The sequence below is a fragment of the Gymnogyps californianus genome, chromosome 18 (genome assembly GCF_018139145.2).
Source record: "Gymnogyps californianus isolate 813 chromosome 18, ASM1813914v2, whole genome shotgun sequence".
NCBI lineage: Eukaryota > Metazoa > Chordata > Aves > Accipitriformes > Cathartidae > Gymnogyps > Gymnogyps californianus.
Genome location: NC_059488.1, coordinates 6,230,441 through 6,255,000, shown reverse-complemented (window position 1 = coordinate 6,255,000; position 24,560 = coordinate 6,230,441). Strand labels below are relative to the sequence as shown.

Here is a 24,560-nt window from a genome sequence, read left to right as displayed (position 1 = left end):
GAACGATGATAACCATAGTGAGTATTTAAATTGTATTAAATAGTATATTAGTATTATTTTGTTTTTCCCATATTGGCAGTCCTTTCTTTCAAGTTATCAGAAGCCTCAGAAATGCAGTAATTTTCCATCAAGAGAATTCTCATTGTCATCAACAGGTAAAACCAAGACGGTTACTTTCTTCCGAAATCAGCAAGGTAAAAAGCTTATGGTGCAGCAGGACTAGAGGACTTTACTGGAATAAACCCAATATAGTTCCAGCTGCCTCTACTGCATCTTTACTCTATGCTTTTCAGTGAGCTACATAGAAAATTTGGAATTATCAGGATTAAAAGTCTTTTTCCAACAAAGACAGATCAGTTCTTTACCCTTGGGCTCTTTCCCCATCACTGTATTAAAGTCCTGCAGGAATCCAGCAAGCACCGGTTTTCTTTGATGGTACCTTTCATTCTTTCCTTTTGCTCAGCTATTCAAAGAGCTGGTAAATCCTTGCCAAAAGTAGCTGCAGCCCAAGCGAGCCTGAGATGACAAGGGGCATTTTGTCCTCTCCTTTCTTGGTTCAGTCCTGCTAAGTATTTCATTAAAAGTCATCAATGCCAATAAGCAGCATTTGAGAAAACCACCTTTCACCTGTTTCACAGCCTGCTCACATTTTCTGTCACTGAAGTGGGGCCAATGTCACTGCGGTCAAGTAGTCTGGGACAAAGGAAGCAAGGGAAGGCAAAACACAAGAGAAATACCTTTCGATACAATAAATGAGCTGCACAAACTCAAACTGTCTTTGAAAGTTACAGGCTGATTCTCTGTAACACATCATGAACATGCTCAATTACGAAAGACGCTATCTGCCAGCATTTTCAGTTGAAAAATTAGTGCATGAGGCAGGCAGCTGGGAAACACACTTAAATAATTTGTTACCAGCAGTTGGCTGAAGACACTATTTCTATGGCAACAGGCAGTTTTCTCCATTGACTTCAGTCCCTATCTCTTTCGTAGGGAAGGGGAGCACAATATGCATTTTGAAAACCCAACTGAGTTTCTTTAGGTCTATGTAGACAACAATCCCAACAGTCTTAGTATTAGGCAACGTAAACTGTTTCAGCCATTTGTTAAGTGATGGTGAAATACATAAGGCAGTCCAGGCTTGTCACTGAGCAGGACCTCTTTCGCTGTACATCTACTTTTTGCTTATTCATAAAGGAATGTCATAATCCACAAGGACTCATGTGATGAGTAAAAAAGCCCAATAATCCTACACAATAGCTGGAATTATTAACAAGTCTTCTGAAAAGCAAGATCGTGAAAGGCTAAGTGCCTTTGCATACAGAAAACTTAAAAGAAAGCAGACAAAAAAGGAAAATGCAAATTAAAAATTAAAACTTTTATTCTGTTAAAGTGTCCAGTCTTACAAGTCTTTCAGAGAAAACAATAGCAGCCTTCAGTGCTTAAGGTGGAGGTGCTGTTGATCAGCTGCCCAAACAATCCCACATACAAAGTGAATGTCATGATTCTGAAATGTTACATCAAGTTGCAGGTCTCGGATGCCAAACCACAACCCTGCTCATGCATTTACAAAATGGGAGTGAACAATGTTTAAGCCATGAGTAGTGTCTTAAATGGACACATTTGTCAGCTGTAAAAAATGACTCAGGCTCATCAGCCCCCTTCTCATTAAGTCTTCTCTAAAGGAATTTTATTGAACAATGTGGGAAATTTTTCTAGAGGAGACCGAGAGGGAGGAAGGGAAAGGTAATTCCAGAAATCCTAAATTAAGCCTTTCTTTGTGTGTATTCACACAAAGTTCACCTTTGCTATTGGGGTCCAGCAATTCAAGTACAGCTACTTTTGAAAAGGGATTTCAGAGATGAGATTCCTGGAGGATTTCTTACTGCCAAAGCAGTTGAATATTAACCTACCACTGCAGCTGGAGGGATGGAGGGAGAAAGGTCCGAGTCAAACAATACTCTTGTCCAGTGCCAGTTCTGCTTCATGCACTGTTAGAATGCAGGCAGGGCAGAAAACTCACTCTGTTTTGACACATGCTTAGTAAAACTACGGGATCCACTGTGCGGCCAAACAGTGGGGAAAAAATTTTCCTTTTAAAATGCAACAAGGAAAATAAAAAGTGAAGTTTAAGCAATAGCTTTACTAGTTAGCATTCACACAGCCTTACCTTAGGTAACATTTCAGAGTAGATGACTACTGTTTAAGGTATGACAGTATTGTTTGTCAGTGAGAAGTCACACCAAAAGTTAAGAAATCTCTCCATGGTTGAAAGAAAAAGAATCAGAGCGAACAGCTGGCTTCAGGCAGAGATTATAACACACACACTTGAAGGAGCAAGTGCCTCTGTGGAGAAGTTACATTAATGTATCTTCTCTAGAGAAGGTACAACTATTAATGAGGGAAAAAGTTACTCCTCCCCTGAAGGAGGACTAAAAAAAATCCAAAGCACTCAAACCATGCAGAGTCCCTTTCCAAAGCAGAAAAAAGGTAAGGAAACAATGTCACAGCTGTTGAATCAATAATATTTGAAACTTTTTTCCATACACCTCATCCTCTCTAAAGGATGTGTTATTGTTCTCAAAATTCCTAGAATTATTTGTTAGGGGGGGGGAAGGACCTCAGTGTGGTTCAGCAACAGAAAGCCACTTAATACTATTTATGGTAATGAACACCACGAACTTTAATTAAAATGAAGTGAGCTAAATGGAGTGTATAAATGGTGATAAGAAAAAATAAAAAATGAGGTAGGATATTATCAGGAAGTGACAATTAATACCAAAGAACACCACATCATGAAAGATACCTGTAACAGCTATTTATCCATTCAGACTGGCAGAGCAAATTAATTCCAGCTGCTGAATTAACTGGGGACCAAATAATAAAATCAGAAAACAATCTTAAACAACAAACAACTTCAGCTAACATTCCAGTGCATAGTTTCAGAGATACAGCAAGATTTAACACATTTAATAGGTTTGGTATTCCTCGCCTTTCAGCTGGTTCAAAATAATTAGTTGCAACTTCTTACTTTTGGGGGTATTTAGCAGGAAAGGTAGAATTCCATTTTACTAACCTTCGGTCCTAACATGGGATGAGCGTGCTTGTGATCTGCAGGGGCTCCAAGAACTCATTCAGCTCAGAAGTGCTATTAAGGAAACAGCCGGTTTGAACTCAAGTTGTCATATGGTTTAGCAGCTAATCTGGCTTGCTACTACTAGAGTGCTTTGAAAAGCCTGTCAGGAGAACAAGACACTGAACAGACTGTTGATTGTCTGCTTAAGTTGAACTTTTTTTCCGAACGCACAGATCAGTGTCAGAAATAAAACCCCTAAACTTCAGTTTGATGGAAACTTAAAGGAAAAAAATGTATACTGATTGAATACTTGCAAATGAGGAAGGATTGTTGATGTAAGCTCATCCCTCAAAGACTGAGCAATCCAGACAAGTATGGGAAGTGGATGACTCACTCTGCTGTGGGTTGAGTTTTGCAGGAGTCCTGAGCAGTAAACATGTTCAGGACCTCATGGTTTAGACCCTATCCTTGAAGTTTTAAAGCTTCTTCCATCTCATCATACAAGACTGATACTCTGGAATCAGTATCTATTTGAGGGAAGACCAAGAAGCACGTATCAGGAGTAAATAACACATATTGCTGTCTTCCAGAGTGGCAATGTATTTTTGTGCCACCTGTGTTTCTGGTACAAGAAGTTATCAGACTGCTCATCCCAATTTTGCCACACAGGAAGCTATCTCAAGCCCTAGCAGCAATGACCGAAAAAAAATGAGCTTGGAATATTGTAAGAGCAGCAGAAAGCTAGTGTTTTCATGCATGATCAATATTGACCTGTCTTATAATTGCTTTGTAGACCTCAGGCATAGGGCAGTCTCTACTCAGCAAGCAGCAGGAGCATAGCTCAGTTATTTGATCAGAAATTAGAGACAGTCTCTCACTTCTAGCAGAACAGCCTATTGTCCACTTGTCCTATGGACTCAGCACTGAGATACACGGCAGTTCAGGAGGCTTGCAAGCTTCTAAAAGCGCTGCAGCATACTTTCAGGAGCTGCTTATAGAAACTTCTAACATAGCTGTGTAAAGTTCAGTTTGTATAACTAAGACCACAACTAGAATCAAGAGTCAAAGCGCTCGTCTACAATGATCTAGACATACAGAAGAAATCTCTCTGCTCCTGTAAGCTAGGTGAAAATCGTGTGAGGTGCTTTGCCCTTTCAGTCCTGCCTAGTCTAAAATACATGTGTTGTAAACCAGTTCCCCAGTGGCCTTGAATACAAAACAGAGTTCAAGCCTCTATTCAGTAGCTATTACTCTCCAGCACTATCTTTTGGCACAGAGTAAGGGGAAAAAAAACAAAACCAAAAACTTTCCTTCACAATCCAAACAGCCCCCACACCGACCACAAGGAACTGACCAGAAAACAGTATTACTGTAGCTAAGCCTGAAGCCATTCCTGCTTTACTTAAGCAGCATTAAGCCCACCTAGCAATTTCTGCCCTCTCTGTTAAGCCAAAATACTTGTGCAAATAGAATGAGTACAATCCAAGAAGCATCAGCATCAATACTTCCCCATCCTTTCAGCAGTGGCCCCAACTCTAACACAATTTCAAGACGCTAACCCTGTTAGAAAGAAGAAGAGCTCTTACAGTACCTTGCCTTCCAGATAAAGAGATTTAATTATATTCTTCCCTGGACTGTTTAAACTTTTCACAATGAATGGACTAAGGGAGGCAGAATTTATGTCTTTCTTAAAAGCAGTTTTATAAACAGATCTCCTGGATTTTAATGTAGCTTTATTTAAGCATCTGAACATCAACAAATCCAGAGCCCAGTTAACATTGTTCATGGTTTCAGCATGTTTAGTGTATATACTTCATCTCTTACATCTGATGAAGAAAGCCACAGCGTGCCTTATTGCCCCGACATCCAAGGGATCACCACGATTTGCTAAGCCAGGGCACTCACTGGCAGCTTGCCAGCAACCACTCTGGAGATGGCTGCAGCTTCCCCCTTTGGTACACATGGGAGGCCTCCAAACTTCTCATGCCTCAGCTTGCAGCACTCCACCTTGGAGCCAACCTGTCGGTCTGATGGAGAGTATTACAACCAGGACCTGCAGATCCTTGAGCCACCTCTTCCTTCTGATGGAAAAGAGCAGACTTAGGGTGTATTGTAGGCACACCTTAACCACTCCACCTTAAGGACATGATTATCAGTAGCTATTACAAGTTATCTACCTCTGTCAGTGCAGAAGGTTGTTTTTTTTGTCAAACAATACCAAACAGGTCAGACTTGTTTCAATAAAGGCTGCTCTGTCCCAGGGATCTAGAGGAGCTCAGTCCATGGAGGATTCTCATACTGCTCCTTAATGCTGAGGGAATGAAAAGGGGAAGAAATAGGAGGACAGGTTTCTTTTCCAGCACCAAGTTCAATCAGCATTAGCCTCTTATTTAGGTCAAGAGGTGTAACAGGAACGGACAGCTGTTAAAGTGAGGAGGACAACAGAAAAGAACAATCAAACGGCTCTGTAGACTGCTTTCATGAAAAACACTGGCAAAGCATCTAATAACTTAATGGGGGGGCAAGAGGTGCAGAGGAAACCTGAGTGTTCCTCCTTACTAACACCACCAACCCCAGGAGACACCTCAACACACTGACCAGTTGTATGTTCATACTTGATATGGGACAAAATAGCAGGAATTTAAAAGTAGCTTAAAAACTTTAAAAGCCAGATCCTGAAGCAACTTGATGCTTCTGGGAGAGTAGATTAGACAGTCCGACTGCTTTTTATCCAGATCTTTCTCCCACTTGCACTATAACCATTCATTTCAGAACAGCCTAAAGCTCTGGAATTATGTCAGTTAGTGCCTCCAGCACATCAGCTGGAGAAGGATGCTATGTGATCTACTCATCACCACAAGTGACTTGAAACAGTTAAAATAGTGCAATCTTAAATGAGCAGATAGAGTTTGGGGGGTTTGATTCCTTCTCCAGGGGCAGAGGAGAAGGTGTGGAGTGCAAAGGGGAAAGACAATTGGTAAAAAAAAAAGATCCTGCATTCAAGCTGATGTCTGAGATAAGTTTATCCCCCAAATCCTAATGCCAGCATCTAGATAAAACCAGCTGTCTGTATCCTATCCCACCCCACTGTGGGGCCTCACTGCCTGAATCTCTGAGTCAGAGGGGAACAGTACCAGGTGTCAGAGACGCAGGTTCAAGAGGTTTCCTAGTCTCTTGATCTTTGCTTGCAGGACACTAGACACTCTCAGTCCCCGACACGTATAAGCCCCATTTGGAGCAATGCAGCAATCCCCACATTTCATTTTCTCTTCCATTGAAAGGTCATTTCTTCTCACCCCGCTTCCTGTCCAGAAGAACAGGAACACCTCTTACTCCCACTGGCCCTTGCTCAGAGGCCGACTAATCTGTCTTGATCCTCATCCTGATCCCAAGCTTCCCCCATCTGGCATCTGAGGCAAGAAGCTGCCTCAGAGTCATGTTTTTTCAGGGACTCCTTGGCTAGTCTGGTAGAGATCGGAGGGGAGAAAGGGGAGGATCTGGGGAAAAGGGGACTGGAATGGCCTTTTGTTTCCTTCTAGTTGGTCAGAGGCTTTCCCCTTTTTTCAGGGGTTCAAGCTTGCTCTTTGTCTGCCCTCCACAGCCGCTCTTTGACTTCCAAGGGCAGTGTGTTGAACAGGTCCTCCTCTACCACAAGCCCACTGCGTTTCAGCAGAGGACATTCTCCCAGCTCCACAGGCAGGCACTCCAAGCGGTTCCCTCGTAGCTCTATCTGCGACAGATTTGTCAGCTCTCCAACCCGGGACGGAAGTGACTGCAGCACGTTGTTTCCCAGGTTCAAGGTTCTCAGCTTCCTGCACTGGAACAGCTCTGGTGGGAGACTCTCAATCTGAAAAAAAAAAGGAAATCAATCATAGGCAAAGTCACCAGCAAACATGGACACATGCTCATAAGAGACCAACAAGCCCACAGAATGCTTCAAGGTTTACAGAGCACTTGTTTTCGATCATCCACTTCCCTTGAGTGAGCTCTTACTTTCCACCATAAGGACTGTTCCCAACGTAAAAGTCACTACCCCATGATTGTATGGATTCCTCTTTCAGACACTCTATCACATTAGTTACAAAAGATCACCAATGACGGTGGCTAAAGCAGAAGACATCACCAAGAACAGAATTAGACGACCAGAAACCTGCTCACAGCTGGCCTATGCTGTCACATGCTCCCATCTATATTAGCTTCTTTCTATCCCAACCCCTTTATACCATCATTGGATCATAGCTCCTTTGCTTTAAGTAGCCATTGTACAATTGGTATTATACTTAACACCATAAAGACCAGATTTAGTCAAGACTCCTAGTTTTGCTGTAATAAGAGCAGAGGCTACGTGGGTATGATCTCCAGGCGCTGAGAACTGGGACTATTCTTCCATCATTTCTGTAGGGCTTTGAAATGTTGCAGACTTTCTAGGCTCCAAAGCACAGGTTTTTTTGACAGTGCCAAAAATGCAACAAAAAAATGAAGCCACCAGCTGCTAGCTTTCCCACCACCATCTTCATGTATCCATGAGTCACTAATTTAATAGGCTTATTTCTATTAAAGCCTTTTAATAGTCCAATCCTCCCAAAGAATTTCTAGGAAAACAATATGGCTAAGGTTTAACAAACACTAGGCTATGAACTAAATGTAGCAATTCAGTATTCTCGCCTTAATTCAAAGTCTCATCTTGGAGGCTATCATTTGCCTTTAAATGGAACCATGACCTTTTTAAAACTTAAATTATGCATTATATCATTCATGGCTAAATTAGGCTGTAATCAGTTCTGAATGAGATGGAGTCCAAGGAAAAGCCAAGATGAGACCAGACCAATTAAAGACAGTTCAATTCAGTCATTGTTACTGGTACTGTTGAGTGTTTTGCAAACAGCAACATGCAATCAAATGATCACAGACTCTTGAAAATAATAGTGTTATTTAAGGGACAAGTATTGGTTTAGGAAGGAAGCAATGTGCTATAATACAGCCTGCTTCCCAGAATGGTACACTAGTACCAGCCAACTCCAGAAGTCTCTATTTGCTAAGACTGCTGAGCTAGGAGAGGCCATTTGAGATAATTCCTGGCCTTGGGAAATGCCAGCCTACCAGCCCTTGTGTTTCTTGCTGTCACTGTTTACTGTAACCAACCAGGCTGTCAGAGCCCCAGGGCAATTGTGGCCTTGCCCAGGCACCTGCAGAGGACACAAACAGCTTAGCTGTTTCACTAGGTCCTCATCACCTTTTGTTTCAGAACACACTGGAGCAAAGGCTGCTCCAGCCTTCCTGTAGCATTAGCGGTTTTTTTCAGAGAGAAATGGGTGGTGCCACACTGTGCTGCAGAAAATGGAGCTGCCTGTAACTCCTTTTCATCCAAGAGATGCTCCACCCCAAGACTGCAGAGGATACACTGCAGATTAACCCTCGGGAAGCTGTGCTAGGAAGGTTGCCAGAAGACAAATGGTACAGAATTATCCGAGTTCCGAACAGTAGTTTAAGAATCTTTAAGACTCCCTCGTCTTTGGTTAATGCCATCCTCAGAAACTGCCCATACCAGCCCCACTTGCCCCAAGAAAATATTTTGGTTTCTAACTTAATATGAAATGATGTGCACATACCATAAAGTTTACCAGAGCTTAAACCACCAATACAAACAGATGCACAGCCATCCAGTCCGTTAGTGCTGGGAAAACTGAGTGAGCAGCTATTAAACTGGGATAGCTGAATGGCTGCTGCTTGTCTGCTGTTACTCTTCAGTGGCACAACACAGACCAGAACTTTCAGACACTAACTTCAAAATGCTGGCTGGAGTTTTAGGAACTCTGTGTAATAATGAACTGCATTAGCAATTAAATACTTGATCTGAGTGCGCTTCCCCTGTGAAAAGCCAAACCATACTAGAGTTGCTTTGTCTGCCTCTCACAGAGAATTTGAGTGTTCAGTTATGAATACATCTTGCCAATAGCAGTAAGGATCTTAATATATGACAGTGAAAACTAGAACTGCTCCAGGACAATTCTACTGCATGTTCCCAGAAGAACCCAGAAGCCACTAATTAGATCTGTCTGCAATTTGTAGTTATGTTAGAGCCTTTTGCAACTTTAGGTGGTAATAAACTCCAAGAGAAAAAGAGCCTCCCAGGAATTTGCAAACAGAATGAATGAAAACTTCAACAAGCCATTCCGCTCAGCACATCAGTCTGTGCAGTCACAGACTGATCTTTGTGATACATGGCAAATGAAGTCTCCTTAATCCCAAACACAGGAACAAGGATTCAGGAAAAAACATGGGTACAGTTTGCTTTAAGCAAGTAAATGCCCCCCATCACAAGCCAAGAAACAACTTGTGGTAATCAGGCAGCATAGCACACTTGGTCATCCCCTCTAACCTGCCGTGTGCTTAGACAGACTTAAACAGTTAAGGCTTGGACTTAACCTATCCGGGATTACACAAGAAAACCCACAGCCATCATGCTGAGGCATAGCAAGGTGCCATCATATTTCCTCCCCTCTGAAAGTCAAGGAATTGCCACAGTTCACACTTTCACATCTAACTGACTGCCAACTGATAAACCTGGTTTAGTTCACTCTGCCCTGAGTAAGGACACTGCAGAAGATTGCTTTGCTCTCTCCAAAGTCACCTTTGTGGAATGAGACAATGCATTTTAAAAGTTAGAGCTTAAGAACTGTTTTTTGTAAGTCTGTCCATACCCAACTTCTCACAAAAAGTGCATGCTTACAAGACCAAACTATGGAGCGTTCCCTGGAAATGCAGAGTACTATAAGCAAAGCTGTAAGCCCCACACATACATGCCTTAGATGGCTGCTGCCATAGTGTATGTACATGTCTGAAGTACATAGGCTTAAGTGCATAGTTCTAGATTAAGACTACAGTTTCTCAGATCTCCATTTTAAGCCCAAAACTGATGTCAATCTAGAGACTACAAGCTTCCAACTGCAGAGAAACAACTGACAGGCAGGATTTCTAACAGCCTCCAACTGGCACTCAGAAGCAGTTTCACTGTTAAGAAAGGAAATGCTACAGAACAAGGGCTGTTCGAAGAAAGGCTTGCCCCTGGAGTTATTTGCAATGCTTTGCCTTAGATAAACCCCCCAGAGAGAAACAAAAGCTTGAGAATTTAAATAGAACAGCAGTGCCAGGAGTACTTCACACACCACTGTAGCATGTTTAATCACACAGATAACAAAAGTGCCAGAGTTACTTTTACTCACACAGGAACGCTCAGCTCCTTGCTCACTTACCCTGTTGGCTGTCACAGCTAGATTCTGCAGGTTTTGAAGAAGTCCAACGTCTGGCGGTATGGAAGTCAAGTTGTTGTGGCTGAGATCCAAATACCGAAGTTTTCGGCAATAGAACAGCTGGGTAGGGATCTTTTCTATCTTGTTACGATTCAGGTAAAGGCGTTCTAAATTGGTTAGGTTGCCTATTTGCATGGGGATGTAGGCAATGTGGTTGTACCACAATTTAAGGCAAGTGAGACGATGTAAGTGCTGGAAGCTGATGATTTCCTCAATGGTCTTTAAGTTATTGTCCTTCAGGTCTATCTCCTGCAGATTGTGGAGGCTAAAGATAGAGTGAGGAATGCGTTCCAAGTCACAACGGATCAGCTCAAGTTCTGTCAAGTTGACCATTTTCTTAAGGCTGTTGAGAACAATGAGCTTGGTGCCCTCGTTGTTGATGGAAAGCTTCTGAAGATGCACACCAACATCTGTCACCACCTGTGGCAGCTTGGTGAGGTTACTCTTCAACCTCAACACTTTCAGCCTCTTCAGCTCCCTCAATCCATCTATCACAATGTACCGGTTGTTTTCAGCACTCAAATTCCCTGTCAGATGAAGCTCCTCTAGTGTCTTCAGGCTATAAATCCAAAGAGGAATCTCCTTGATGTCTGTGAACTTGATGTGGAGAGATTTCAAATTCTCCCTCAAGAAGGCAAGGGCTGGAGCCTCAATTTTGGCAGCTGTGTGGTAGAGCCACAGTTCCTTAAGGCTGGTGAGCTGAGCAATGCTTGGGGGAATAGTGACATCAGGGATAAGCTCCAGCTTCAAGACCTCCAGCTCAATGAGGTCAAAGACCGTGTCAGGAATGCCACTCAACATGAAAAGATGCAATTCCAGCTTATCCTGGGAGTTCTTGGTGATCCTCTGGCGCAGCTTCTCCAAAGTCCACTCATTGTTGAGGTTCAGCTGCCGCAGTTTGTTCTCACTCACCTCCGACAGAAAGACAGCAAAGCGCTTGGAGTAGAGGGGGTCATACTGATCGATCAGATGGAGCATAAAAGCAAAGTCATTTTTCACGTCAGGAATGTCACTGTAACTGCTCTCCTCCCGGATGGACTCAAAGGAGTATTTCTTGAGTGAACGCCTCAACATCCACCAGAGTGTGTACATGCAGATCAAGCCATAGAATATCACCAAACTGATGTAGAAAGATGCCAGGATTTTGAAGAGAGTGGCCAAAGGATGAGCACAGCGGTACATCCTGTAGCCAGTCAAGCTCTCAATGTCCACTTTACAGTCAACATCAAACGTTATGTTGTTGACATAGTAAACAGTGTAGCAGATGATCAGAATGAACTTGATCACTTTGATGATGGTCTGTCTCATGTACAGGCGATAAACTATATCTCCCTCTTCCACATGCGTGCGGAACTTTTTCACTTTCTCAAAGAGTGCTTTGGCCTGTTCACCTTCCTTTTTGTCCAAGACACCAGTCTCAGACCGGTCCACAATCCCTTGCTCAATTCGAGACTTTGTTCTCTGCAGCATGGGAACAGTGGCTTCCACATCCTCACTGACCGTGGAGGATTTCTTGTCCATGGAGCCATTCATTTTCCCAAATGCTGGCTTGGTATCACTCTCTTCCACCACTGTCTCAGATAATGCCCTCGTTGTCCACGGAGAGTCAAAACACTTAAGCAAAATAGACACAAAATGCTCCAGCTTGGAGCTGGTCCTTGGGAATTTGAACCAGAAGTTGCTACAAGCCAGGAAGATGAGAGTATGCAGCAGCACCAGATAAGGAAAATACTTGGCAAACCAGTGAAGACGGTTCTCATAACACACCGCATCCACATAGTTATACTGGTGCCGGTCCAAATCATATCGAATCCCCGTAGGCCCTGTATCAGTAGAGGGAACAAGACTAGAGTTATAGTAGGTACGCTCTGAGGTTGCAGCTGTCCAACCTCTGACTGAGTCATTGCAAGAGTCTTTGGTAACCCATTTACAGGGCAAACAAATCATTTTGTCCTGGGTGACCTGAAGCGTCCCTCCGAACACTGCAATCATCAGCATCACTATGGAAATGTAGTCTGTGAAGACATCCCACCATGGCTTCAGGATGCGGTATGCTGGCTGAGTGTCAGCAAAGTAGCGCAATTCAGTGACTGGAATCATGATTCACCTGAAAGGAAACCAGAAGCAGGCATTACTAGCTTAAACTGTTTTGTTCTGCTTTTCAAGAGGGCATCAGGAAACTCATGTTAAGTGCTGGCACAGCAAGACTGGAATTAGCTGAGACCCAATTTCAAGTCACTTGGAGACAAATGAATGAGGCTTCCTGTGAGTAATTTGCTACAGCTGAGGCTGTGAAGTTAGTTTCTTGCTGTCTTTCCTGACAGATGAATTGTCACAAAACATCAGAACCGGTACTTACCATTAGCAGTCTGTGGGGCAAGACATTCACACTTAAAAGAAAGCCCGCAGGACAGACTTAAACTACCCTGGCCAGACCAGCATTTGGAAGTTTACTGTTTTATCTAGGGATTTTATTTCAGGCATGGAGTTTGCCAGCACTGTTAGAAGTGATAAAATCCACGCAGAGCATAGTTGCCACGAGTTTGTTACTGTTCTTACAGAGCTAGCAGATAATTCTGCATTTGTGTGATTCTCAAACTGCAGGGGCAAGGAAGAGGATTTACATACAATACAGTTATATTTCCTAGAACCACTTCATTGATGCAACTCAACATCACATTGATAAAGCAAGCTGGAAAAGAGAACAAAGTTGCCCGATATCATGACTTTTCCTTGCATGTAAGTAGTTTTGGCTTCCTCCCTTCGCATTAATTCTCCAAGGAAAGATTAGTTACTTGCTCTCTGATAGATTCAGTACTGAAATCCTGTAACAGTTGCTCTTTGCCTTACTTACTTCAGAAGCAGCGGAAGGGGGAGGCATACTTAAAAGAAGAATTCACTTCCCTGACCAACCGCTCCCACCTAGAGTTCATCTCAGCTGGGATTTAAGAGTCACAAAGGAAATCAAAAGGTTCTGGGAAGCAGAGGCCTTATGGCAGTGCTTGTTCTGTCCTTCAGACTTCCAGATGAAACTTAAAGCACATTCTTCAAAGAGCCACAGAAAGGCCGGAAGCCTGACTGGGTAACTGTGAGCTCACAAAATTCCCCTATCTGACATGCAACGCAAGCAAAGAACATGAAGTCATTGTAACTTGTTCTAATGACAGTGAAAAAGCAGTAATATCACGTCGTACTTGCTAGCCAAGCTCAAGAGTAGTACGAGCACTAGCCCTTCAGTCATTTTGAAACTTGCATGAATTCAATTGTAAAGGAGGAAGAGCAAAAATTCAATCATGTTTCCCTAACCCGTAAGATACCATTTGTACGGACAGTCCCAACAAGTCCTGGGGGACTGCAAGGTCGATAGCAGGTTTCTATGTACCACTGGCTGGGAGAAAGCTTTCTTTGACAAGTGGAATGCCCACACCACCTGCTTTGGCAGAATTCAAGTTTGTATTTAAAATGAACTTCCAGCACAGAACTGCAAAGGAAGCCCTTCCTAACATGAACTCAAAAAGCACCACATTCCCTAGAGACACTAAATACAGAACTCTATTCCCTGGTTTGCTGCTTACAACAATAAGTGGTAAAATGCCAGCTTTGACTTAGTGCTACTTGGGAAGGCTGCAAGCAACTAGAGGTGGTAGACTGAAAGATGACAGCCATCCCTGAAAGAAGTATTTGCCCTTCTGCCCATCCAGTTCCAATACTACATTAGTCCATCACAAGAGACAGACTGGGGTAACTACATGCAAATTTTTTTTTAATTATTATTTTTATTTTTTTGTAGTGGGGAATTTTGAGAGACAAAATGGCAATATCTGTTCTAGAAGTTCAGTAAAACAAGGCAGAGGAGCAAATCTATTAATTTATCAACCAGTAAACTCATGCAATCCTGGCACAGGATGCAGAAACAAGGTATGAAAATAGCCATATACAGCAGGGTCAGAAGAAGCTACTGTCCTGTTAGACTGCACAGCACTAGCGAAGTGGCTAGCATGCCTCTGCAGAATGGACTGCATAGAACAGATTAGGGCAAGCGGATTACACATTCACAGGGAGAGGGAAGAACAGGCAAAACTGAACATCTTCTGAACAGCACCTGAGCAGCTCGAATAAGAGGAGTGACAAGGTGTTCAGAGCCCCCTTCCCAGTCCTGTTGCTAGCTTGCTGCAAGGCCCTAGGCAAGGCATTTCAGCCATGCCTCAGCTTCCTTCTCTGAATACATCCACCTCCAGGAGAGAAGAGCCCATTTGCAAGATACATTTGAGAAGAGCTGTCTGTGCACACTACAGAAATACTAATTCCAGGATAAACCAGGGTACAGAAGTTTTCTTTACACCCCCCACACTCCAGAACACCTCAAATGAAGCCAGCAGTTAAACAGCTCCCTGAATCACAGTTCCTGGTGTTGTATGTCTCCTCAGTTTGTCTACGTAGACAAGAAAATTCAAAGTCAAAATCCGTTTCATATCTGTATTTTCTGAAGGAGAATCTATAGCTCTGACAGAGGCCTTTAATCACTACTGACAGAAGCCTTGTACTATCCCAGGCTCCTTACCCATCCATTCCCTCCCTCTTCAGAAGCACCAAAACAGGATATATACCTGATTTTTTGTTTGTTTGTTTTTTGGTTTTTGGTTTTTGTTAGGACCCCTACTACACCAGGCTAGGAAAGCAAGACAATTCATAGAGAAACCAGGAAGTTCAGCTACTGAAAGGTTTGTGAGCCGGGGCAGGACCACTGACAGCCGGACCACAAGGAAAAACAAACAGGACAAGAACACACATGCCCTTCTCTGTCACCCTCTGCATCCCTCCCACCGTAATCAGACTGAGAGAACAGAGTCCTGCACTTCTACAGTCCAAATAAGAGAAAGTCTGGAAAGCTTTGTGAAAAGGGAACATCAAAAGCTACTGCAGTTATCTGCTGGAACAGTTAACTTTGACATGGCTTAGCTTCTGAAATCCAACTACGCTTGCAGGTGAGCACAGCTTCAGTTCTACCGGACTCATAACCCAAGGTTGGCTTTGACAGCCAGAGTGTCTCACTACACACCACCCTAAGGCTCCATTAGAGTCTCACGGCAGTCTCCCAGCAAGTACACATCTTTCTTAAACACTCTTGCCAGATGTGATGGAAAGCTTTTGTAGTGACTCCTTCTAAACTACATCTAAGAGGTAACACAAATGCTGCCATACCATTCATAGCTCTCCCTAAATGCTGTGTCAGATCCTATTCCTCTTTTCTTTTCAGGAAAATGCAGTGAAAACACTGATATTGTTCATAAAAGAACTGCTCCCTATTTAAACAACTCTTTACTCCTCCTACCCCACACTGAGGAAAAAAATAAATATATATTTCCTTCTCTTGCCTAGATACCGCTTCTCCCCAAAGATCCTTCCTCCTCCCTCCAGTGCTTCACCACTCTTGGTAGGGAAACTTTTCCAGGAATTGTCAGGCCCTTCATAGTTACCCCAGTAGGCTTACGAAATACGGAAGATCTCTTTTCAGGAATTGGGGTCTCATGGCTAAGGCATTTTCAGACTTGAGTTGTAGCGCTGGGTTGCTAGTTTTGCCCAATCCAGGAAATGCCTAATTTCTTCTCACAAGAAATTAACCTTGTGCTCACTTTGATTTGTATCTCAAGATAGCTAGGAAGGAAACCAACAAGATATTAGCACAGCAGGCTCCCTAATTCTATTTACCAGTTACATGGGGTAGGAAATCTCCCTTTACATTGTGCACCTACAAGACAAAAAAAAAAAAAACACCAAACAACCACAAACATCTGAGTGTCCCATGATAGTCGATTACAGCTCAGTGTCAGCAATTAAACCCCGGTAGGGTGGAGCAGGAAATCTCCTGCCTTCCAGTAACAATGACAGGGTCACTGGAGGAAGAAAAGGACGTTCATAGCAAGTCCCTACTCCTCTTGGCAGCAGTGCAGACCCCGTTCAAGCCCCAGAAGAAGAACAATAAAACTAGGGGCCACCTTTACAGAAGCTGGAATTTGCCATGTCTTATCTAATCTTACTCCCAGCATCTACAGTAAAAGGGAAAATTGCCCACCAAAAACTTGAGAAAGTAGGTGGGAAAGTTGCATGCCTCCTCACCCAGATTTCCCATGCCTGTAATCCATTTCTATTTCCTGAAAGACAGTTCCGCATCAAGATGCAAATGTCATCTTTATTTTGTGGACTCCATTTTGTAATCATTTTAGAATGTGATTCTTGTTGCAACATTCTCCCTTCTGGATTAGGGCAAGCAGTTTCGCTGCTGGGGTTGATGACAACAGCAGACTAACTCCGAGAAGTCAGATTCTCAGGGGCCATCTCTGTCACTTGACGCTCCCCTGCACCGTAGGATTCTTCCCATAGGGACTGTAATTCCAACCATTATATAGAAACCAAGCAGGTAGCTGGCACACAGACTCTCCCAACAAGTACAGGGGCAGCAGAACAGAATGATTTACATGGAGGATATTATTCTGGCATAACACTAGGAACAATCCTTGCATGAAGACAGCTGGCCAAAAAAAAAAGTTACCTCCCTTGTGACCAAGACCAGACCAAGTTTCACAGGACCAGCAGGCAGACTGCAGAGATTTCAAGCTTCTGCTCTTCTCAGAAGTTGAATTCCAGTGTGCTTGGTCAGCAGGAAAGTGTTTACTGTGAAGAAGTTTCATTTGCTAAGTCACTTCTGTCATGTAGCCTCACTGAAGGCTGAGCACAGAATGCATGAACTGAGTGAAGGAGTTCATAGACAGGAACAGTCATAACTGGAAAGCAAGTACTGTGTCAGAGCAGTCTTGGTGAAGAAGGATCCGAGCTCCTTCATATATACCTCAAGTTGCAGAATCTTCCAGTTAGAGCTCACAAACAGGTGATTTGCTTACAGTATAGTTAACTCTGCCGCATGGAAGGCATCAATACTGAGATTTTGAAAGAGTGCTTTATTCAAGTTTAAAGGCAAGTTGATTTCACTAAACTTGCGTAAGCTGATAGGTCGGAACATCTCTGCCTAAACTCCTGTCAGCTTATCAGAAGCATAAGGAAGTAAGTTTTCCAAGGGTATAATTAAACAGGCAGGCTTTAGGTATTGCACACTGAGAAAAAAAAAAAAGTCTCACAAGTGTCTCAGAGGTGTTTCAGCTTTTGCATTCCACAGTGCTTTCCTAGCTACCACACAGTCCCTGAGCAGTCCCTCATCCCCCACCCCCCAAGAAATGACTTTACCCTTGAGGGTTTCCGCTACACCAAAGCAGCACTACTTTGAGCACTACAGTTCATATCCAATATAGAAAAACACCAGGACAGTTTATAGCAGCAACATCTGAGATTGTACAGGGAAAGATCTGTATGCTAAAGCTTCATTATCATACAGCAGGATCAATCCAGCCTAAATAAATATGCTCCTGAAATCTTTGCACATTCCACATTTAGATACTACATACCTCTTCAGTGCCTGCAGATTCACCTGGATCCAAGTCTGCATCCCACCGTGGGCTCCTTTTGCCAAACAACCATCCCTGCCTCCGCCTGCTGGGCGCCTACCTACTATCTGCAGCCCAGCCTCACCATTAATGCTGAGCAGGCTGGTACAACAGAAGAAACAGCAGTTTCAGACTTACGTAACCAGCCTGCCAAACCTACCCAGACTTCAGCCAACCATAAGCATCACCAAGGACTAATCCTATGTTTTACTAGACACACCTGGAAGAGAAAGATAATCACTCATATTAGAAGAACAGGGACATTCTGAGCACACCACACCTAAATAGTAAAACCAGTCAGAAACAAGATTAAACATATCTGGCTGACAGAGACATCATAAAGCAGCATGTACCTTACTAGATAAAGGCTGACAGAGCTGAGAGCACGAATGCCTTCCACAAACCCCAGGACCCCCATGATATTTAACAAGTTCAAGGTATTAACAGAGCAACTGCTGCAGGAGCAAACATCCTCTGATTTGGACAACTCCTCTATCCAAAACCATCTAACCTAAACAAGTGAAGATTGACTTATTGTTGACAGGCACCTGGCTGACCAGTGCTTGAATTCCAGCCTGCAACTGCTGGCCAGCATATCCAGCTAGGGACAAAGTGAACAGAAATAACATCACTGTTCTGTTTCACTGGCTAGTTTGTCAGCTTGACTCATCATTTGCTGATTACTTTATCCAGCCTCCTCTTTCCTCCTTTCTGTTGGCCATTCTGTTACTAATGGAGCTACTGGCAAAATAGGACTACACACAAGATCTCATGACATGCACAAGAATTTAAGTTTCCACCCCTTACTTCCAGGACCTGCCTGAAATCAGGGAAGTCCTCCTCACCTTTAGTGGCGTGCAGCTTTCAAGTGAGGCAGTCTCATAATACAGTTTTAGATAAGTAGACATGGATGTATTATATGTTGGATCTTGCAACTCTTTAATTTCCACTATATATATTCTTAATTCTCAGTGGATTTCCTTCTAAGCTTATGGACTGCAAAGCAGAAGCCAAGCACTGCTGACAGAATTTCTTACCTCTCAGAAGCCCAGAGAAAGAGGGAGTTGTTCATGTGCTGGCAGCATCAGAGGTAGATGAGGGAAAGAAAAACCTTGATGCTGTTAAGACTACAGACCTGATTATTGACGAGCTACAACATGTTACCATGTTACAATAAGTTTTCAACAGAGAAGAGCTTCCTTCCCCAGCATGCTGCCACCTGAAATCCTGAAGAAGGGTATGACACAGAGCTCTTTGTTCAAAAACCAGGAAATGTAAGAGCTTTGCTGGTCAGAAATGGGACTGGGAATTTACATGTCTCCTCCTCCATGTTTATTAGGCCCAGAACTAAAAGGAAGAAAAGGAGGCTGAAACAGAGCTGCTTTCAGGCACCCCTCAGAAAACCTTCCAAGCACAAGGACAGCCACGTGATCAACTGGAAAAGTCCAAGACATGAGATGAAACAACTCAAGTGATTTTGTCCTTTGCTGTTCAGAAATAAACAGCAGTGAAACCAGATGCCAGAGCCCTGACCAACCTACTTATCCCTACATCAGGCCCTTCCTGCTTTAAAAAAATAAATCCCTCCTGTGGGACAAAATGTCTTCTGAGATAGAGAAGTGAACACATGAAGTTTAAAGGGTCATTTATCATTTAGACTAGCAGATAGAGTAGTGGAACAGCAGCTGCCAGAACTTCCACTCTTCACTCAGCGGAACAGCCAGTGAACTCAATGCTGAGAGAAAGGTAAGTTGGTTTTCACACAACCATCCAGCAGCTGTATGCAACATTCAGCCCCACCCAAGCCACAAGATGCAGCAGGATGAAGTGAACCAACTGGGTCACAACATCTTTACTGAAGCTCACGAAAAAGAATAATCCACCTACACTATGGATAGCACTTTATCATCTTTACAGCTACCTCTTAGTTGACTCTTCCTGTCAGATGCAAGACTGACATTCTTTTCTTAATAGTCTAGTGCAACAGCTCCTGTTTACTGTCACACAAGCAAGCCTGTTCCTAACAAGTACAGGGAAGAACATCTGCACTATCAGAACAATCCATGCCAGAGACCTGGCTTGGCCTGTCACATTTTCTGACTTCTGACAGCATTTTGCCCCAGCTGCACAGAGTTGAACACAGTCTGAAGTTATCAGCATTACTGACACTTGGAGCAGGGACTGTATGTTGGTGTCATACAGCTATGTAAATTTAAGTGCTATCAGATGACTCGCAACAGTGATGCAAACCAGAGAAAAATGTCTGTGTCAGCTTATAAATTATGAATGTACCTGGTCACAGGCTTCCTATCCAAAATTAATTTTCTCTTTGCCATAAAAAAGATGCTTCAAGGACAGAGCTTTGGAGCTTGTCTTGGAAAAGTACGACTGCCTTGTTCCAACAAGATACTATGAAACACTCCCTTGTACTCGCTACTGCAAGTGATTGAATGAATTCTGTTAGTAACTACTTAAGATAAACAGAGAGCAACAGCATTAACTTGTAACAGCCAGAACAGCTTCAAGCACCTCATCAGCTGCAGGAGAAGGCTCTTCAGCATTTAATTCCAGCATTGAGAAGAGTCATACAAGAAAAGGTAACCAACTGTTTTCAGCTAAAGACAGAAATGGTGGACAGAGGAGAGCTTTGACATATTTAACAACAGATTAAGAAATCAAGACACTAGATTCAAAGTGAGTAAAAACTTTTAAGCAAGGATAATCTTAATTGATTGTTGACAGACTGTCACAACATGCACAAATCCATGGGTGTTGCCACAGCTGTTTTCAAGCTCAAAGAGATGAGCCAGTTAAGATGAAAGAAGATGCAGACAAGAGCAAAAGCAAGATAAGTAAGACATCAGCTATCAGCACAATAATATTTAGCCTTGGTCTGAGGAAAGAAGAGGAATAAGTACATATTCACCTACTCACATATTCACCATACCCTGTAAGCCTTGCCTTCAGGATCAGGAGCTCCAAAATAGTGACTATGACTTCCAGCTCAGAACATTTTCTGACTGCATTAGTTGATTAATAAGGGACAGGCCATCGAACCTTTCATCACCAAGATCTGATAAAACCAAGACTCTAAAGGAGAACCTGTTAACTAGTCCAGTACACACCTTCACTGTGCACAGAGGTAGGCTGTAGCTAGAGAAGCAGCTTGCAAATTTGTCACAAGAGGAGCTGTGTGAATTGCCAAGGTAATTTTATAGCAAATGTTAACAATGCTTAGTACACAAGGAGAAGGAAGCACTATTATTTCAGCAGGGAGGTCATGACTGAATAGCTTTTGGTTTCAAATGCATTTTCATAGCAGCAGGAGGGGCATGTATAATCCAGCTATATGAACTGGATTTCAAGTTGCAATACAAAATACATGCACCACATCAACAGTTTAAGGGAAGAGCTGCTTGGAAGCATTCAAGATACACTCTTCAAAGCATGTAGACTGTTAAACACCTGTTCAGTGTTAGTGTGCATATTCTAAACTGAGGCTATTTTTGAAAACACTTGAAAAAATGCACAAAGGAGGCTCACCATACTGCAGCCAAATACGTTAATTTTTAGTCATTACCAAAACAATAGCTATACATCCCCCTCCCCCCCCCATTAAGGAGCCCCACACAAAACTCCTAAACCCTTCTCCTCTGTGCTCCACCACCACTCACCTGACATTGCACCTCCATTTTCCTAGACACCAGTTAGGCTCAATTTAACACCAGAAGCGAGTTTCACTTCCTTTTTAAGTACTCTACTGGACAAAATCCTTCTTTAGAATGTGGAAGAATTACATGAAGGCCTCTAATAAGCCTGCTCCAATCACACAGCAATAACACAATAACTTATACATTTGACCTTCACTGCTTATTTAAAAAAAAAAAAAGTATCAGAGAACCCCAAACCACAGACCACCTTTCTGAATGCCTGCAGCATTTACTAGAACGTAATCAACTTTAAGCATTCAGTAAGTCATCACTGGAAGGCTTCAGGCACTCCACATTTCAAACACGGAAATATTAGCTTTTAACACATGGTTTCTGGCATACTTTAAGGAAATATTTATGCACCTTGTCTTTGACCTACATGAATAAAGTTAGGGTTTCCAAATACCATCAGAGGATCAGTATGAAAAAACAAATCAGTGAACTGCCAGAACACTAACCAGAACATCAGACAAGTCTTAGGGATACTTGTACTCTGGAAGCAACATACTGCACATCTCGCTGCTCAGAACACAGCCAATCTGGACAGCGTTTCTCATCTTGAAGATAAGCACAGAATTCTGCAATACCTTTCATTACTATCCTAGCGAAGAACCAAGGAAGCAGGGAGTTTCTTGGAACTAGTTTCTGTCATTGCCTAATTGACACCCACATGGGTGACTACAGTGGAGTCCTAAGAGTTCACTGTGAACAATTGCCTAGGAGATGCCTATCCAGCAATACAAACATCACCCCACAGGAAAAGGAAGAGCACCTACCAAACTGAACAGTTCTTGCTACTTCTCAGCTGCATTCCTTTTAGGCAGTAGTCATCAAACCATTTACTGGACAGCCTTGAAGTATTTACCGTGTAGCGCATTGAGAAGTTGGGGTTTATGTGGCCAGGAGTTAGATGTATGGGTGAATATATAACAGTTATACTCTACTTTGGACAATGCTCAGTTCCTTTACTCTTTTTTTCATCTTCAAGCTGACTAAGGGCTCACAGAATTTAATTAGCATACCACCACTCTCCCCATATCACCCTCTGATCAACCACCTTTCCTCCTTGCTCCTTATCAGTCATCTCATCACTGCTCTGTGCTTTGCAACTATGTTTAAGTAGTACCCTGGTCATTTTTTTGGCTTTACTTTACCACTCAAGAGCTGGCCTGTAGCCCTTACCCTGCAGCTGGGTTCTGCTATCTGCACTTCAGTTCTCTGTGCTGGAAGTGGATGATGTTCGTGCGTGCTGGATCCTGAGCGGGTGCCGAAGCGTTGCATTCCCCACACGCCATGGGAACAGCTTCCCTGAAATGAAACAGAGATTATCAGCAAAGAAGAGGGGATCAAGTTCACAGAGGGACCATGTCATGTAAAGCTTAGTAAAGGATATCTAAGAAGCAAGGAACAACTCAGAGGGTCACTGGGAACCAGAGACATCCTGATACCTAGAAAGATAGAAAGAGTCCTAAGAGCTAAATAAAACTCTTAGGAGGAAGGAATCTCCAACATCTGTTATTCCAACAGAAGTTACCAAAAAGCAGGTGTTGCAGATCCAGCCAAAGGAGATGCTGAATATTAATATTATAACTAAGCCTAAACTGGTAGAGACAGATTAACCTCCTGGAAGAACAATTTTTTTTAGATGGGAAAAAGGATTAATGGCTTTACTACCTACCTTCTAGTCTGAAAAGCCTGAATTTTTGTTAAATGTTACCATCAGGAGTATCTGAAAACGTAGCTCAAGTTCCTAACCACTCTGGGTTCAAGCAACTGTCCCTTTTCCTCTCAACACATATCTACCAACATGTATCTTTTTAAAGTGGCAGCAGTTTAGCACCATCAACAAGAACTACAACAGCTTTTTTTCTTGCTTCCTGCATGTCAGCATGGGGCATGGGAAAACAGACAAGGGAGCAGACCTAAGCTTTGAGATCTCTCAAGCATCCAGCCTCCTAGCTATGTAGGAGAGGACTGCAGAACATTAGAAAGCATTTTGTCAACAACAGGGAAAAATTAAAAGGAAGACACATCACTGGAAAAAAACCCAACCCCATACTGGTGAAGATGTTCAAGAATACATTCCTCCTGATCCCAAAGTTACCATTAGGGCTGACAGATTTTGAAGCAACACCCTCGTAATCAAAGCTATTCTATTTTAGCTGTGACAGACTGCTGCAAAGGAAACGTTTAAAGGAGAGGACTCTCTGACCTTCTCCCTCCACCTCCTCTCAGGCAACGGCCTCAGCACCAGCCCAAAGCCAGAACACCTCGGTACCGGCTCCGCGCTCCCACACACGCAGACTGCACAGCAGCCCCATCTGCCCACAAGCCTGTCACACCACCCCAGGTTTCCAGAAACAGAAAAGATATCCTTTATAAGATATAAATAAAATACCAACCAGCTGCCGACCCCAGCACCACTGCCAGGTAACAAATTCAGGACTTCTCCTTGCCGGAGAAGCGAGGTCCCGCCGCAGGGGACACCCAGCACACACACACACACACACACACACGGGACGGCCCTGCCTCGCCCCACGGACGTGGCGGGGGGGGACGGACACGCACCTGCCCCCAGCCCCCCGCGGGCTGCCGCGCCGCCTGACAGGGCACGGACGGCGGGGACACGGAGGAAACGAATTACTGCCGAATTAGTCAGCAAATCCTCCCCGCCCGCCCGGGCGGTGCGAGGGGAGCAGCTCGGCGTTCAGGCCCCACCTGGCCGCTGCCGTCCCCTCAGGGCTGAGCCCCCTCAGGCGCCCCCCGCCGCCGTCCGACCCCGGCCCCAGCCCTGCCTACCGCGGGCTCCGGTCCCGTTCTCCTCACGGCCGCCCCATCCGGGGGACACGTCCCCGCAACCCCCCGCGTCCGCACCTGGGCTGCTGAGGGGAGCGCGGCGTGAGCCGGGCCGCAGCACCCCGCCGGCACCCACCTGGCCGCCTCGGCCCCCGCCCTCCCTCACGCCGGC

The 24,560-nt window shown here is 43.7% G+C and overlaps 1 protein-coding gene across 4 annotated transcripts; it reads right to left on the bottom strand.

Moving 5' to 3' along the window:
• Nucleotides 1-1,357: 1,357 nt before the first annotated feature.
• Nucleotides 1,358-22,890, bottom strand: LRRC8A (leucine rich repeat containing 8 VRAC subunit A). 4 transcript variants are annotated; one of them, XR_007767461.1, is made up of 4 exons: nucleotides 22,775-22,890; nucleotides 10,330-12,493; nucleotides 5,254-6,923; nucleotides 1,358-5,157 (listed from the first exon to the last, which is right to left on the bottom strand). XR_007767461.1 is itself a non-coding variant. In XM_050907733.1 (4 exons), the coding sequence occupies exons 2-4, from the start codon at nucleotides 12,484-12,486 to the stop codon at nucleotides 6,648-6,650; spliced, it is 2,382 nt and encodes a 793-aa protein (XP_050763690.1). In that variant the 5' UTR covers nucleotides 12,487-12,493; nucleotides 22,775-22,890; the 3' UTR covers nucleotides 1,358-6,647. The 4 variants fall into 4 exon arrangements, 3 of the variants coding, with proteins under 3 accessions (XP_050763690.1, XP_050763689.1, XP_050763691.1); XM_050907733.1 differs by having other exon boundaries at nucleotides 1,358-6,923; nucleotides 10,330-12,266; nucleotides 12,318-12,493; XM_050907732.1 differs by having other exon boundaries at nucleotides 1,358-6,923.
• Between the last annotated feature and the right edge of the window lie 1,670 nt (nucleotides 22,891-24,560).

Excerpts from the sequence above, each read along its gene's own strand:
- LRRC8A (XM_050907732.1), bottom strand. The coding sequence starts at position 12,486 with ATGATTCCAGTCACTGAATTGCGCTACTTTGCTGACACTCAGCCAGCA. Across the intron at positions 6,924-10,329 it reads TAGCTGTGACAGCCAACAGG|ATTGAGAGTCTCCCACCAGA; the intron begins GTAAGTGAGCAA and ends TTTTTTTTTCAG.